This window comes from Montipora capricornis, chromosome 13, assembly GCF_036669925.1.
Source record: "Montipora capricornis isolate CH-2021 chromosome 13, ASM3666992v2, whole genome shotgun sequence".
NCBI lineage: Eukaryota > Metazoa > Cnidaria > Anthozoa > Scleractinia > Acroporidae > Montipora > Montipora capricornis.
In genome coordinates, this window is record NC_090895.1 from 48119034 (window position 1) to 48136146 (window position 17113).

The 17113-nt window shown below is 37.5% G+C and overlaps 2 protein-coding genes across 2 annotated transcripts; one reads left to right on the forward strand and one right to left on the reverse strand.

Annotated features, from left to right (window-relative positions):
- Positions 1-6786: 6786 nt before the first annotated feature.
- LOC138029690 (uncharacterized) lies at positions 6787-9181 on the forward strand. The gene is made up of 2 exons (XM_068877434.1): positions 6787-7178; positions 7605-9181. The coding sequence occupies exons 1-2, from the start codon at positions 6936-6938 to the stop codon at positions 8367-8369; spliced, it is 1008 nt and encodes a 335-aa protein (XP_068733535.1). The 5' UTR covers positions 6787-6935; the 3' UTR covers positions 8370-9181.
- A 48-nt stretch (positions 9182-9229) lies between these two features.
- On the reverse strand, positions 9230-16346 carry LOC138030921 (uncharacterized). The gene is made up of 8 exons (XM_068878778.1): positions 16212-16346; positions 15191-16076; positions 14098-14387; positions 12507-12983; positions 12194-12418; positions 11760-11991; positions 10990-11042; positions 9230-9585 (listed from the first exon to the last, which is right to left on the reverse strand). Exons 1-8 carry the CDS (start codon positions 16344-16346, stop codon positions 9565-9567), a joined length of 2319 nt encoding a protein of 772 aa, XP_068734879.1. The 3' UTR covers positions 9230-9564.
- Positions 16347-17113: the final 767 nt, after the last annotated feature.

A 17113-nucleotide genomic window follows, 5' to 3' on the forward strand; every position in this document is an offset into this window, starting at 1 on the left:
TTAGTCTCCCTACCAAGCGTGAGCTCACGTTGACACTTGAAAAAGCAATAAGGGCGGGTGGAGCAGCATATGAATGCTCAGCGTGTGGCTTTGTGTCGAACGAGTTCAGTCTTTTTCTACAGCATCAATGCAGCAATTTGTTTCCTTCAACCAGCCACAGGTATGTTATGCCAGCTTAGAATTTCCCTCGTTGTAGTTCTGTTCCCGCTGTTTTGCAATTTTATTCAATCAAGTTAGCAGAACTTCACGATTCATATTTATTAAATTTATTCTTCAGACTACTTGGGAATAACAGTTACAGAATATCCTAATACCGAGCAGAACAGGGACGCTGTTATGTGTAAAGGTAGGTTTACGATACATTCCATTCGACCAGCGAAAAATACCGAAAATTTGAACTAGTGATTTTTGTTGAATGGAAAGCATGCACTAACCAACTGTGCCATCCTTGCTCCTGTACTTGTGTGCCTTCACAGTGACAAGAAAATGTTGCTGTTATGTTATAAATATATAATCGCAATTAGTTTTCGTTAAGGAGAAAAATCACTAGGTTGTGTTATCAGAAGTTTGTTTCAAGCAAGTACTGGTTATTTGTTGGAGATATTGTTTCAAGTTCATCCTTTCTTGGTTGCCATATTTATACCAATTCTTAATCCATGCAAAGCCAGCGTGTTTTAATGAAATCATCAAAATGCAAATGATTTCGTTCTCAGAGATAAAGTGGAATAAAGTACATCAATAAAACTCTTTTTTGACCTTGATCTCTCTCCTTGTCCGTTTGCTTGCTGAGGATTTGCTTGTTTTCTTTCAAAAGTCATGCGATTCAAGAAAAATTCGGCGTTGCTAAAACGAGGGTAAGGGTAAGACCAAGGGTCACAGTAAGGGTAAGGATACGAATACAGAAAGTATCCTAAACATGCATAAAAGCTAACCTTAGGCCTAATTAGGCCTAAACAAAAGTTTAAGGTTAGCTTTTATGCATTTTTAGGATACTTTCTGTATTTGTATCCTTACCCTTACCTTGGTCTTACCCTTACCCTCGTTTTAGCAACGCCGAGAAGAATTCATTGCCTAATTAGTGAATTCCACAGTAAATTTCACTTTGCTCCGTGATTCATGGAATATCAGTTTTTCACTTGAAATTTACTAGTTAGGGAATCAATTTATAGAAGAAAGCAAAGAAAATGATTTAATTAAGCAGTAACTGGAAACACCAAAACCTTACATTTCACTAACCCTATACCCAGTAAGAATAAACAACCAGGGAACTCTGCTTTTAGCCTTGGCTAAATTTATAGATTACAAAGGTACTGAATAAAATAGTACAATTTGATATACAATTTGTTGTAAAAAAAATGAAAAAAAATGCTTTGGCATTAAAAAATTAGGGCTTACAAATTGGGGACATTTAATGATAATTACTATACAAGAGTGCAAGTATATGCATTTTGGTAGTTATACTTGTTATGTCCAACACTAACAATGTAACTTTTCACAAGTGAATAGCCGTGTTAGCCACACAGAAATCTATCTGTGAATGACATGATTCAAGATGGTGCCCAGACTTCTTAAAAGCGTGTATAATAATAGCAACAGATATTTGCATATGGCGCAATGGCAGCGGCACGTGTTTTTCAACCTTAGCCAAATTTTGGGCTACCATTGCTAAGTGCAGGCATCTCTAATTGTATTGCTTCGATGGCAACTAAAGATGAAATAAAGTCACTCTTGGAGGCCGAAATTAAGCTCGATTGAAAAGGCATTCTCTGAATTGGTTAAAAGCTTCTCAACTTATAACTTTCCTGAAAAATTGAAAGAATACTTGTTGGCCAAACAATTAAGATAATGAAATTATTTTAATCATGTGGCCATGCACTATTATGACTGCTTTTTTTTTCCCACCTTTAATTTTTTCTTTTCTTGCCATCTATGTGTGTTGTGTATGTCTAGTTATTGTGATGTCCTGTACATTCGAAACAACATTCAAAGAGCTAGCTGCTAGCTCGAAAATCTAACGGTTATCCAGCTGCTAGGCATTTCCTTCTATGTAGTAATATTTAGTTTAAATTGTAATTGAATATTCTATGTGTTAAGTTGCTAATTATTTAATAAGTTTTTACAAACCATGTAATGGAAATGTGAAATAAAGTGTTTGTTTAGTGCTCACAATTAAAATTAAGAATTAGAATTATTTTAACAACAACCACGGCAATTTGCTTGATATGACAGCACCAAACTCTACGACCTGAACATCATGTCCAATTCAGCATACTTATTTGCTGCTTTAGACTCGTTTCAAATTTCATACCTGATAGCAGGCACACTGGAAAGATCTTTGGTGACAGGAAATTTTTTTGAACAAAGCTTGTTTGAGAGATGTTAAATTTTCGTTTGCAAACAAGTCCAAAGGGTTGGCTGCTTCACCAGACAGAAGGGTGATACATTTAACAAATTGATGTCAGTTTTTCATGCGTCTGTCCTGGTATTGATCATAAATTTCGTCATAACATTGTCAAAGTAGCTGTGGATATACAAGGCCATAGCATGAAAAACTGACATCAATTTGTTTTTTACAATAACAAAAAGGCAGATGGGTCAAAATTAAGTCGAGACAAAAAGGCCAGAAACCTTAATGTTATTCAATCTGACACGACCGAATTCATAACTTGCCTCGCTATCTTATTGGCTAATTTGAAAAAACGGAGACTTTCTATTGGTTTCACAAAACTTTGCACGGATTAAACTCTTCCAAACACCAAACGACTTTCAGGGTACACTGTTCAACAACAAAGCTACCTATTGAAAGGTGCTCTTGGGCGCATTCTGTGATAAAATGAACACCTGCGCCTGGCCAATATTACAGCTGTTGAACATTCCTTGCACGATAGAATCTGCAGGAATTTGAGCCACGGCAGTCGATGTTTGCACAGGAGCCTGACCTTTCTAAAGAGCGTGCGACAAAATATCAGAGCAGTTCTTAAGTTGGCTGGTGGAGGGTCGTCTGTTGTAGCTTGCTAAGCTCTGCTCATTGACATGGCCAGAAATGCTCATGATGTGTCAGGCTGGAATTCAAACACAATGGTTGTGTACTTCTTTGACAAGCCGATTTCACTTAAAGTTGGTACACAAAGTCGTTGTGTGGACTTGTGTAATATGCCAAACTTTCAGCTTCAACGACCTCTTTTTAGCAGAGTTCTTCATATCAATCCCTCAGGGGTCCCAAGAGGTTGATTTTCAATGCAATTTGGCCAATTTTCAATCTCCCTTTAAGCAACGTATAATTGAGTTCAGAGAAAACCTCGACCATATTTGGTAATGCCCTATCCGTTAACCTCTGGCTGTTATCACAACTTAGTCCTATTTCAACCAAACTGGGAGCAACTGGAAATGGCCTATTTTTCAGATCGTATATTTTACATGCCCATGCTTTAAATCATCAAGTCTTAATATACCTGCAAAGTTCAGCCCTTACTTTAGTAATGGCGCAAAAAAAATACTAAGGTTGAGGCTTTTTTTAGTATGAAACACCTTATGAGAAATATTATGTATTTGTACTAGGGTAATGAATGAAAGGTAAGGAAGAAACGGTGATAACAAGAAATGTAATCAAAATACAATGGAACAAGTTGTTTAGTGAGTATATAAGTTAGGTGGGAAAGGTTGAGCCACGCAAAACCTTATTTATGGGACTCTGCCTTGTTTCGTCAGGCATAATTACCTAAGTTTGAATTTTCCCGTCTAATTCTCAGTTCTGTCATTGACGTTTTCAATTTTCTGTTGACAAAGTTTTTTGCACTTTTTCATTCCTTTAGTACCACTTCTCTATTCTTTTAATTTTACTGTAATTAGCAAAAGCGATCTTTTCACTTCATGGAATAGTCATGAAATCCAGACTGTAACGGATTCAATGTTCCTTTCTCCTTCCCCCTCTCAGAACATCACAAGTATCTTGTTTTACCAGTGTTACCGAAATTTGCGATTGAATTCACACACCCAGAGGTGCTTTCCTCCAAGCTTCCATCTTAGCTTTTCTTTGGTATCGCCTCTAAATACAAATACCATCGTTACAATAGAGATTGTAAGTGATTAAGCCTCGTAATACAATAGAGGGCCAAATTACTTCCTATTTTCTTCAGAAGATTACATTCTTTGAGCATGACATGTGAAGCATCTTTGCAGTGATTTATTATTGGGCATGTAAAAATAATATATTCATCTCCAGACTCTTTCGACTTTTCAAGTGAAACATGTGGGTCTAAAGCACAGGTCAGGGCAGGTCAGGGCAATAGGAAGAATAGTTTTTCTGCCACGGAAATAACGAGAAATATAAATAAAATAAATTAAGGCAGTACCCATAAGTCCTGTCATCACGTGATTTACCTTCTGAAAAGCCACAGAAATGGCGGATTCAAGCAAAGCTGAGAACAAGGTAGAAAACAATTTGCACATGAAATTCATTTTTTCGTTCTTCTGGAATGGATTTAAATGCATAGAACCACATTCTGCTTATGTAAATAACGCCACATAAATTTTGCAATATATTCTGAATACCCTGCCTTCAGATCCACTGTCCTTCGATTTTGTGCGTGTTTCCCGTTCTTATTTACAAATTATTTTGAATGATTAACGGTGAGCTTTTCTTTATATGATTTCCAGCGGTCTGAAATAATAACACTTCGTAGAGAAATTAATAACTGGAAAGAGAGTGGTCTCACTGACCTGTGACCTGACTGTGGCCTGTGTTTTAGATCCGCCGAGTGAAACAACATCCAATATGGCGTCGAAAATGTTAGCAATTGAATTGTAGCAACAAAACAACCAGGATAAAACGTTTTTCCACAAAAGCTATTATTTACAACACGTTCTTCAGTTAGAAATATAATATGACTATATCGCGTACATGACTTTTTGCTTTTGGTTGCAAATGTTTACATTAAGTGATAAAAATGTGGAAACATGTACTAAGCGTTACAAAAGGTAAGTGATAAAAAATTGAAAAAGGCTAGATAACAATAGGACAAAAGCTTTACAAAAGAATATATGAAATACTCTGAGCTATAAAAATAACTTTGCGCGGATGGAGTCAGACTGCGTGTTCAAAGTTGGCTTTAGTTCTTTTATAAAAAGCATCTCATAAATTAAGCAGTCAAATTTGCTCTGGCACTTCCGTAAGATCTTGAAACTACGAGATATGTCCCTTGGGTCCCTCCCTCCCTTATCTAGCCTTGATTTTTATCACTTACCTTTTGTAACGCTTAGTACATGTTTCCACATTTTTATCGCTTTTAATATTCTCACGTGTGATTTTACTTCTTATAGGCAAAGTTTAATTCACTTTTTTTCAAACTTGAAAATGATCTCAGCGAGATCAAAACGTCGGAAAATTTTATCGCTAGTTTTTATCTTAAAATGTATTTCGAAGAAACTACTTACGGCTATTTTAGCTCACAAAAACCATTCTTAAGTGTTTTTAGTTACGCGTAGCCAAGATTAAAATGAATGCCAATCTGAAAACGTCGGGCCGACGTTTTCAAGTACTCCCCTTGCATTTTAGATAAATTCCGTAAGAACTTAGTGTGGCTCAATTTAAGAATGAAAAAGTTACTGAAAATCAATTTAGTAAATTTATGGTCAAAATAAAAATGATAATTCCATGATATTACCCCTTTGTCCTCTCTTTTTTTGGCTAGACCTGGTTTCCATGGAAACCGAAGCTGCTGAAGAAGCGCGAAACGGTGAGTTGACAACGCTAGTCATATGCATATACTGTAAATCCCAATTTTAGTCAGAAAAGGTTACCCACAATTTAAGTGCCTTTGAAATACAAAAGGTAACTGAAGCTTATTTGAAAGTCGTTTGCAGGAAAGAAACATGGTGTCTTCATTTTTGAAGTATCATTCTGGACATATTAATTTTTTTGCGTAAAAACTGATGACGTCATCAAACGTTCCAAGGGCAAAAAAATCACAAAATATACAATGTCTTCCAAAAAATGAGACCGCTGCTCTTGAAACTTGGCACTTGTAATGTACATCCGCCACTCATGCCGAGTTTAAATAATCGTCCCTCTCACAATTTCAGAGCTATTCTTGTTTTTGTGATTCATCCTCCAATGGACCCATTGATTACGTCATCAATTTGCTCATTTGCATAACACAAGAAAATCTAAAACCTCCGAAAAAGGAAATGATACGTCAAAACGGAAAATGCCATTCTTAACTTAACCATTTTGAAAACAAATTCAAATAGGCAATGATCATTTTTTACTTCATAGACACTTTAATTTTAAGCAATGTCATGTTACCATGACAACAAGACAGCAACCTAAAAAACATCACACAAGTGAAATCAAAGCCATCTTAAATTTGCGATTTGTGAAGATAGCTGTGAATATGCACTGGATGGTTTTTAATCCACGCTCCTTATTACTTCCCAAGCAAAACAATTAAAGGGGCTGTGTCACAAAACACTAGTTACTCTAGTTACTAAATCTAGTTACTGGGAACTGGCAGCTAAATTAAGCAAAATGTAAAATAACATTTTAAAACAATGAAGGAGTGGTTAAGTAAAATACGTCAGTTTATGTCTTAAAATTTGGTGCTCTGAAGACATTTATTTTTTGTAATGTAGGTTAAAGTTGTCTTGTTTCAAAGTAGTCTCATATCAAGAAGGAGCAAGTAATTGGTAAAACTACACAAAAATAATTGCATTACCATGACACAGCCCCTTTGATAAATGAGGTCACCAAGTGCATTTTTGAGCTATTACAGGAGCCATAATCGGGGATGGAGACCGTAAGCGCGCGCCATTTCTAGTATTGGGGTTGGCTCCATGATATGGGACAATTATTCTATTTTTAGAACAAATTGCGCCATCGCGTGCGCGACACGCACGTACATTGCTGCGAGGATTTTCGCGGATGTCGCGCAGGGAAAATGGCGGGCGATATTACCTTCGTGAATGAGGCAGATATAGGATTTCTCTCAGCAGTATCGCTTCCAAATTTAAGCCAAGCCCTCCTTGACAACTTCCTTGACCTTGACAGTGAACATGAAAGTGAGGATGATTCAGAAGACGAGTGGAGTGACTTTTCCGACCTATCGAGTGGAAATGATTCGTCAGCCATGTCTGGGGAGGAATCGCCTAGCAGAGGACAGAAAGATGTAAGGAGGAAAAAGGTACCAAAAGCCAGAAACAAACAGGGGAATGAGTCCAGTAAAGAGAAAAGGAAAAAGAGTTCTGGAAAATACCTTTCTAACGACGACGTAAAAAGGCTGGAGGAGACTCTTAAGTCTTACGTTTTGAGTGCACAAACACATTGCGAAAATGAATTAAGAAATGAAAAATCATTGTCAATATTTCCAGTTCGCAAGCAAATGGTGTCCACCCTACTCAATAGCGACACGATCAGGGTAATGTTTGTGAAGCTTTGTCGGGATATTTACTCCAAAATAATTAAAGCTTTCACCGAAATATCCAGCGCTAAGGTGAAAAACAGTGACAAAAGGGCTTCGTTTTCAGTTATTTGTTCCCAATTGTTGTTGACGGTGGAGGAAACAGAAGTCTGGAGAAACATGAAAAAGATAATTGTCACCACCATTCAGTTGCAGGAGAACGAAACAGACGAAGTCAACTTTCATGCTGCCGTTGTACTTAACACCATCTACTGGGCACTTTACGAAAATTTTCACAGCGCAGTCATGCAAATTAAGATTGACACTGACAAACGGAAAACCCAAACAAATGCAAGTGAAGGCGCGGACACTGTTGTCGATTCCGACTTTGTGGACGTTGCTAGAGTATCTGGGGCGGCGCTGCACAAACTACGGAAAGGAAGAGAAAAGATTGTTAATGGGCGGAAAGGAGCCAGGAGAGTTTCAGAAGCGACAAAGGAAAATTATGCAGCCGAAGTTAAAATTATGTCTGAAATGGTCTGTTCTGCAGAGGAGAAAACATCTTTGCCATTGGGTCTAAAAAGGTTGGACGAGGGAAAGTTGACTTTCTTCAATGGTAAGTTTACTGTTGTTTTGTTAACGTTAGATAAAAGAATAAGAGAAATGTTGACTGAAAAAAATCTGAAGAGATATCCAAAAAACCTTATGAAGCTGACAAAACAATCGGTTGCTTTAGACGAGGAGCTACAAGAGTTATTTTTGGCAGCATCAAAAAGGGCATGCACAGCACCATTTGAAGAGATTAGGGCTTGCTCCATATGGCAAGAGCTAGTAAAGAGAATATGTAATACCAGATTTAAGGAATTCTATAGTGCTCAAGAAGAGAAAAAACTGATTCAGGAGGGCAAAGTCGTTTCAGCCGACCAAAGCTTGAGGGACAAGCTGAAAACTTACAGTGTCGATAAGCGTACTTAATTAATTAAGGATGCTTAATAATATGATCTTACAAACTTAATTACGCTTTCTTCTAGGCAGCAGACCAGTTCAAGTGGTCTCTTTGTGATAGTTTATACTTAGGGCAACGTCAGCTTGCCTTATATAATATGACAAGTCTCGTTTTTACTGAAAAACAATAGTAAGTAATATAACAAAAGAATAACCAAAGTGACAGCTTGAAGAGGTCTTTGATCTTTTTATTGAGAGCTGTACTCAGCTTATCAGGTACATTGGTACTCCAACTCAGTAACTGTTAGAGCTGCAGAAAAATTAACCAAAAAAATGTGTCTGAGTGATAGAATAATGTTATTTTGAACTTGAAACTTGCACTCAATATATTGTATGAATTCAATGAAAGACCCATCAAAGGACTGCATGTCTTTATAGCACAAAGACATAATTAATATCTATAGTTCTCAGGTATGGCTCAAGTTTTGTAAGTTACATGCACACCAGTACATACCATTTTAAATATGTAATAAATAAAGGATCAAGAAAAGTTTTTAATATGTGCAGTCAAATGACTTTAAAAGACTATTTATAACAATTTATATATTTTGGTGTCACATTTTCTTGTTCCTATGTAAATGGTGACCAATGACTAATGCCAAAGTGCAGCCAGCTTAAAAAAGACACAGCATTTCATTAAAAAATTAAAATTCCAGGCTGAAATGAGATTTTATGACAAGAATTGTTATCTACTAACAAAATGAAATGCTTGGAGGAGAAATCAATTTACTTCAACTTCAGCCACACAACAGTTTTTAACTGTACTGAATGTACTTTTTTTCTGAAATTACAGAGGCACATTATCTGTTGTACTCCACCCACGTGATTTGGGCATACTGTATCGAGGTGCTGTAAAACTTCTGGTATGTCTTGGCTAGCCACAATATTAACTCGTTTTCTTTGGATGGTAGGGAATGGGAAAGTATACACCCATACTGTAAATGCCTGTGGCTATCAAAAATTGCACATGCCCCATTTTCCCAAACTAAAATTACTACTGTCCTCCCAACAGACACAAAGATGCCAACTGATTTCTGTTTCATGCTTGCCCGTTCCCTGACATTTGAAATGACATCCTGGAAGTTATTACCAGTAATAAAAAAATCTTTGGGATCCTCATAAGAAAGGAGGTGTAGATCATCTCCAACAGAGCTGAATGCATCTTCTACATCAAGCCCACCAACTCCTGCAGCAGAAAAGCATTCATCAAAGATTTTATTGCCCCCAGAAATACTTGAAACCACATGACCAAACCACCCCTCTTCAAGAACTTTCTTTGGTTCACCAATCAACCCAGAGGAGAACTTAAAACCCATTACAAGGGCTATTAGGGTGCATGCAGAGCTACCTTGCCTACCCTGAAAAGTGCTTTGAGAAATTTGGGAGGGAAAAATAAATTCTTTAACACCCTGATAACCATAAGGAACAAAATGTGCCATGATTTCAATGTAAGGCTGTTGATAAACAGTGTTCAATGTGGACACATTTGTAGGGCCAGATATAAGGACCTCTTGGTCCCTGTAGCCCTTCTGATCATGACTTGTGGCTCTAGCAGTGACCTTCAGCTCCTGTCTCAACTGAACCCTTCCAAGAGATGACCCATAATTCCCTGCACTTAGAGAACCATGGGCATGGAACTTGAGTGTGCCAAACAGGGATTCAAGTCGACTTATTGAGAGCCGCAATGGAGACAAAGAGTATCCAGGAAAATTATCAAAGAAGTATGACGAGAACTGTTTAAATCCAAAGACCATGACTCTTTGAAGGTCAAATGTCTAGAGGGAGAGAAAAGGCAAGCTAAATAAGAAATGCCATTTATTTAAAGGAGCAGTGTCACAAGGATTTTGCTGTTTTAGGTCAATTCTGTGCTTATAAAATCATTACTTTGGGTCTTTAATCATTAAACAAAATGCTTCTGTAAAGCTACAACGAATACATCAACGGAATTTTATCAGAGAGGGCTAACCATAATAAATTTCTTGAGGATTTTTGGAACATGCAGCATCAAAACCTGAAAAAATTGGCAATTTTTTTCAAGTTTCAATCTATTTCAATCCATGCCATCCATAGCGACAGGCGACAAGAAACAGTTTCAGTACATTCAGCTTGTGTGGTATATACACCTCAGTGTCAGTGAAAGTGGTGGATATTTATCTCCACTTCAGCGAATAATTGTTAATTATAAGAATGTCTATCATTTTAATTACAGCCTGTAAAAAGTCAAGATTAGGGCTAAAAAGGTGCAAAAAGGCGCAATGCTTGCATGACCGAGCTAGTAAGGGGTATGGGTCTATTCCTGGGTTGACGTCACAGACTGATTTACATCGTATTAAGTCTTTGTAAACATGCATGCAAATAAGTTTGTGACATCAACCCAGGAATAGACCCATACCCCTTACTTGCTCGGTCGTGTTACAGATGATGGTCAGATTTCGTAACTTTTACAGCCTGTAAAAAGTCAAGATTAGGGCTAAAAAGGTGCAAAAAGGCGCAATGCTTTTCAAACAGGTGCAAAGAGTTATTTAAGCGAAAAAAATATTTTGGGGTTATAGGCACTTTAATAAACAAGTTAATCTTTATTCAGCAATACCTGCCATGCTAAAAACTTTGCTGCACGTGCTCGTTTGGAGTTGTCAACATACTCTGCAAAGATTAAAAGGAAAACTTAGATGTAACCCAGTTTGTCACCCCAAAAAGTTAGGCGTGAGGAATCAGACCAAGGGGAAAATTATTGTAAATATACATACACTGTAAAAGTAATTATTATATACCACACAGGTGAATAGTACTTTTCAAGCATGCTGATTGGCTAGCTTGGAGGTGATTAACCAAGTACTATTCACCTCTGAGCAGCCGAAGAAAAACAAAATGGCTTTTGTTGGTAAATTATCGCAAATAAAGTTACTCTTTGGGCTGCTAGTTATTCAGCTTGTGTGGTATATACACCTCAGTGTCAGTGAAAGTGGTGGATATTTATCTCCACTTCAGCGAATAATTGTTAATTATAAGAATGTCTATCATTTTAATTACAACTGTATTTTGGTGTTGTGTTTATTATGGCCTGGTTTACTGGTTAACTAGCATACAGCTGTTGGTAATCCAATGAAAGTGTAACTTTCAAGTGGCCAAATAAAAAAGGAGCTCTAATGAAAAAAGGTGAATGTAATTGAAGTTGATTCCAAAATGTTGAATGTTAAACATTTGAATCACTTCCTCATCAAACAGACTAGCTTTCATTTTCAACCATAATGACAGCCAGGTGAAGTGACCCATTGTTTGACTTTTAATCTTTTGATTGCTTTTTTAATGGACAAATGACTTAATACAGTTTGTTGAATAAAGTTTTTGATGTAAGCATACCTGTGTTGTTGTGCTCCTCTGCCCATTCTTCGAAATATCTCCATCCCTGTTGTATGTTTTTGAATACAGCTGACTCATTGGATCTTATAAACACATGGCTAAGGATTCCCTTTTCAAAAATGTGGTGACATGCTTGTAGGTACCTTGCTGTTTCTTTCACAACATCAGTTTTCTCTGGGCCTTCACTTCTCAAATTTGCATATTCTTCCAAGGCTGCAATCATATAACGTTGCTGTAGAATGTAAAAGTAGACTAAACCACTTATCACTGTTCCATTCATAAAAATGGAAGCTTCATCTCAATTGTAAATATTTGAACCTTAATTATTGCCAGGATCTGTATATATGACATAAATTATCATTCTTTAGTCAATTTCAAGCTAAGGAATAGAACCATAAAGTTCTATAAATTTAACATAATTTTCCCTCTCTTACCTGCATTATCTTTGCAGGCATAACATTTAGTCTTGTCCAGCAGTCACGTTGCACATAGCTATACCTCAGACCAGGGACACGCCTACCCAGACCTTTTGCAGATCTCTCTTGATTCCTGTAATATTGATCAATTATTGGCTGCCAGCCAAAAGTAGTGCCTCCCTTCTCGAAAGCTTTTTTCCCCTTGTTCCTTGAACTGTACAAAGCTGCAATGATGTTCTTCAACTGGACAATATAAGAAACAATAACACCCAGGTGTTACAAATTGTACACATGAGAATAATTAAATACTTGAATTATTATAATACCTTACCTGGTGAGCAGGGCATATCATGACAAAGCAGGTTTTGTCTGATCTGGTGCTGAATGGATTGATGAAACTGGCCTTGAACTGGTATCGTTCAGCACCACTGTCTTCTACTGGGAGCTGCTCATTTGCATAGCCACAAAGCCTCTTAAAAAGGGCTAAGTTACAGGAAGCTCCATCACCAACCAATAGAATGACATGGAACCGGTACTTTTCAAGGGTACTGATCACCTTGAAGACGATGTCATGTAGAAACTTTCCATCCAGGGGTACCTCACGGAGAAAGTAAGGCCCAGCAAACTCAAACCCAGATGTCATATCCCGCCAGTAGGTCTGAAGAACGTAACTTGCCCTTTGACCAGCTCCATTTTCTGAGATGAACAGGGACTCATAAACATCATGAAGACATGACCAGTCATTTTCATTCATTGCATAGCCAATGGCAACACCATCTGTGCAACGGATCTGAATCTTACTCTGCACCTGTTAATTACAACTTACAATTATTTCAAAAGCATTTCATGGTCAGAAATTCCAGTTAAAATATTTTTTATATTATGCAAATGAGGAAAGTGATGACATCATCGGTGGTTTCACTAAAATAGTACAACACTCAATCAAGAATACCTCCATAAATATTAAAAAAAATGTAAATCACAAAAGAAACAAAATCCACTGTGCCATTGCTATGACAACAGTTATGCTGCTGTTCCTGTTTCAATTAAGACTAAAATTTCCAGATCATCTTAAAGAAGGATAATTCACTGCCAATAATCTTACTGGGGAGAGGTAAGAAAAAATGCATGTAAACCATGTGTGAATCTCTGAGAAAGACCCTCTGTCCCAGTTTAAAAAGTTGGAAATGGAGATATTTGTTTTCCCCAGACAGAGACTGGATCCAAGAGCACTGCCATGGCAACAACATAGCAGGTGTCATTCTGTTTTGCTTGTGATGTGCATTTCTATTGATAAGTTTGAAGATCACTGCTCCAATATTTCTAGAGATATTCTTGATTCAGTATTTTGTTGTTCAAGTGGAGCTATTTATGACATGATCACTTTCCTCATTGGCATGATTAATACAAAAACATGAATATCTCTAAAATGAAAAAAGATATTCCAAATTATAAGGGAAATTCCATTTTTCTTTACTTTGAAAATCATTTCAAATAAGCAGCAATTATTTTGTACTGCATGGGCACTTTAAAGGCTTCACCAATCCAATAACAGTTTTGAGTTACTGAATGGATCTGAAAGTAACAGTTTAATTTACACTAACAACAACATAAAACTGTATATGCAATAACAAAAGGGGTCAGACGAAACTGCATATTGAGCTAGGTTTTTTAACTTTGTCAAATTTAACTCAGTTCATACTCCATGTTTCAACAATACAGCAAAAAAACGCTTAAAATTTAAATAGGTTATATTACTTCATGATCTGCAATGAGCCCTATAATGATTCAAATAACATCATTGATGATTGCCATGTATATGCATGTAGATGTACCAAACATTAAGGAAGATATAGTAAAACTTAAATACAGATACACCAATATGGCTGTTATGATAAGCAAAGGGAATACCCTCTATTCACCTTTGTCTCATCAAACAAGAGTTCTCCAACTCCCAGTGGCTCTGGTCTTCCACTAAGGACTGCAGTGGTTTTAAATTGATTAAACAAAGTGAGTTGCTCGATGATTCTTTCTTCATGGATACCTTCCTCTACTGTTCTCTTTGCCATTACCCTCTCCAAGGATCTCCTGCATGGAAGCTGGAGAATGTCCAGCTTCTTGAGGTCATCAAACAGGACCGGGCAGCGTGCATAAATAGCAAGAGCCACTCGCCAAGTCGCCTGAGTCCAACGATTAGATCGATGTCCATATCCTTTAATAGAACGTGTATAGAACAGTTTTAAGCTGAGTGTCGTAAAACCAAAATCAAACCAGTTTACTTACCAATTAGACTTCTCAGCTAACCTCAAATTGTGGTATAACCAAAACCAAAGCAATTGCCTGATTACTAAATCAACACATCTAAATATCTGGGTAATACAGGATTTCAAAATTTAATGCAAGAATAGTTTGTAACAGAATCCCTTGTGATCATGAGATGGATTGGGCCTAGAAGAAAAAGCATTGTACATACATGTCTGTAGAGTAACTAAAAGCATTTCTTATTGATAAAATTATTAGTGTTCTTGAACACCTGAGAGGACTTCCATATAAAACGGAGAGGGAAGTATGTAAGAAATTGTGACTAAACCCTTGAAGGGGACCAGTGGCCTGGCCCAAGCTATTTAACCCTCTTGAAAGATACAACACATTTAAAAAGTACAGAAATTATTTATATTTTCTCCTCTTTTCCTCTGACATTCGCCCGAACACCCTAAGTGAGAAATACAAAGCCCTATGCAGGGGAAGAGAGGAGGGGGGCGAGGGTGGTGGTCTGGAACAGTGAAGTTTATAAAACACACCAGGGATGATCAGATATATTTGTGCCAAAGTGTGAACTTTTCTCTTCCCGTATCCTTCACACAGCCCCTTAAGTTATTTGGTTACTGATTATCACGCAAAATTACTGATAATTCCTCTTACTTAATTTCTTATCATCTTCTGACCAATTTACAATTTTGCATTTCGGAGTATCCTGAAGCATGTAGATCAAATTACACACCTTCTAAAACTTACCGTTTTTTGCCTGATCTTTTCGGAAATTCACTTTGTCTGAATCCCATATCTCACGCAAGACTTGCCCTGCACCGGGTCTTAAACTATCAGCTTCTGCCACACATTTTTCAAATTCCTTTCTTCCCATGGGTGTAGATTCAACTCGCTCCATCAATTTGTCCAAGTCAGAGCTATGTGTATCAGACATTAAAACAGAGAACTTCTTTCTGTACCGTTTGACCTGCTTTGTCATGTTTTTCCTTGATTGCCGCATATTTTTCAATTGCTTACTTTGGCTCTTTGGACTGAGGCAAGAGAAGCGAACTTTGGATGACACAGATTGTCTGCTCCTTACGTCTTCTTCAGTCAGAGACTTCTTTTGGTTTAAGCGTTCTGACAGTTTTTGTTCTGTTTTGTAGCAACATCGACACTTTCTTCCACTCTCACATTGGGCATTTTTTATCAATTGCGCGCAATTTCTTGACAAAACTCTGTGCCAAGGAAGGGTCTGTTCTTCTACTTCTGAGGACAGATAATCCTGCTGGCCAGTTATCCTAGTGTCCACTCCAGGACAAGGACGATTCTCGACGACTTCGTTTATTGCATTTCTCAGTTGTCCCGGCTGATTAATATTAATTGTGCCCCTTCTTACGAGCTCAAAGTGGTACACAAACAAACGATATTCACCATTTGCATCAACAACGAGTCTCACGTCGTCAAAAGGCACGTCGTCAGAGAGAGAGGCTTTCCGTTTCTTGACGACAACCAGGGATGGCTTTCCACTTCTTTCCACAACCTCGACACGAGCCTCTACTCTGGGATCCTGGAGATCTGACGCGATGGCTTCAAGAGATCTTAATTCGTTGCTCTTGGCAAGAATGTGTTCACAAAGGTTAAGCTTACCAACCTGCACATAATTGAAGTATATTGGGTGTTAATTAATTTATTTTAGTCCAGAAAGCCCGGGAAAGAGCGTGAAAACCGATGCCGTGAATTAAACTAAAAGCAACAAATTTAATTAATCGACTTGCGTACCACGTACCTGATAGGGTTTCTCACTGTTCGTGTCATCCCAGAGTGTCTTAAACACCGTTTTCACTCTCTTTTGTTGTGTAGCTGAGCTGACTTCTTCCAAATTTAAATCATTTGCTCTTTTAACAGAGCTATCGACTTCCATATCAATTTATTCACAGCTGTTATCCCCTGGCATCACTGTACAAAATCGCAACTTTCGCCCGCCATTTTATTATCACGCCATTTGATTACGCAAGAGGACAACATCCACGCGAGAACCCACGAATTGTGCGTGAGTCCGCGCAGATATATGACGTTAGGATGGCGCAATTTGTTCTAAAAATAGAAAAATTGTCCCATATCATGGTTCCGCGCGGATCCCAATACTTACGGTCTCCATCCCCGATTATGGCTCCTGGCTATTAGTATTCAAAGACAACTATAATTATTACAGACCCCTGGGTCTTCTTAAATAGATTGTCTACTCGTCCTAGTGTGACCAGTTAGGTCACACTATGGAGCATGTTTTGTTAAGACATAATTGTTGTTTACATGGTACCCTAACACGTAGCTGCTTGGTAATACGGTGTTGCACACACAGTCAGTCAAATCAAAAAATTTTTTAGAAAGCATGCTTTCAAACATGCATAATTAATATGCAGACTTGTGCATGTTTACCAGTATTTGTTGGATTTTGTTTGTTCACAGTGACTGAGAGCCAAGAAAGCAGACCAGTACGTAAACGCAAAAGAAGGGTAGATTGCAAAACAAGATCTATGGTAAGCCATGACTCTCCAAGCTCCAGCCAAATTGTTTTCAGTATTCTGTGATTTTCTTAATAATGTAAACTTAACTTATTTTCAGGTCAGAATTTGGATGAAACATGTTTGTCCTAGCAATACACACATATTGAACTGTAGTCAATTAAAA

Coding starts and splice junctions, on each gene's coding strand:
- LOC138029690 (XM_068877434.1), top strand. CDS start 6,936: ATGGCGGGCGATATTACCTTCGTGAATGAGGCAGATATAGGATTTCTC. Junction 7,179..7,604: donor AAGATGTAAGGAGGAAAAAG/GTACCAAAAGCC, acceptor ACCACCATTCAG/TTGCAGGAGAACGAAACAGA.
- LOC138030921 (XM_068878778.1), bottom strand. CDS start 16,346: ATGGAAGTCGATAGCTCTGTTAAAAGAGCAAATGATTTAAATTTGGAA. Junction 14,388..15,190: donor AAAAGATCAGGCAAAAAACG/GTAAGTTTTAGA, acceptor GTTCTATTAAAG/GATATGGACATCGATCTAAT. Junction 11,992..12,193: donor TGCCTGCAAAGATAATGCAG/GTAAGAGAGGGA, acceptor TACATTCTACAG/CAACGTTATATGATTGCAGC.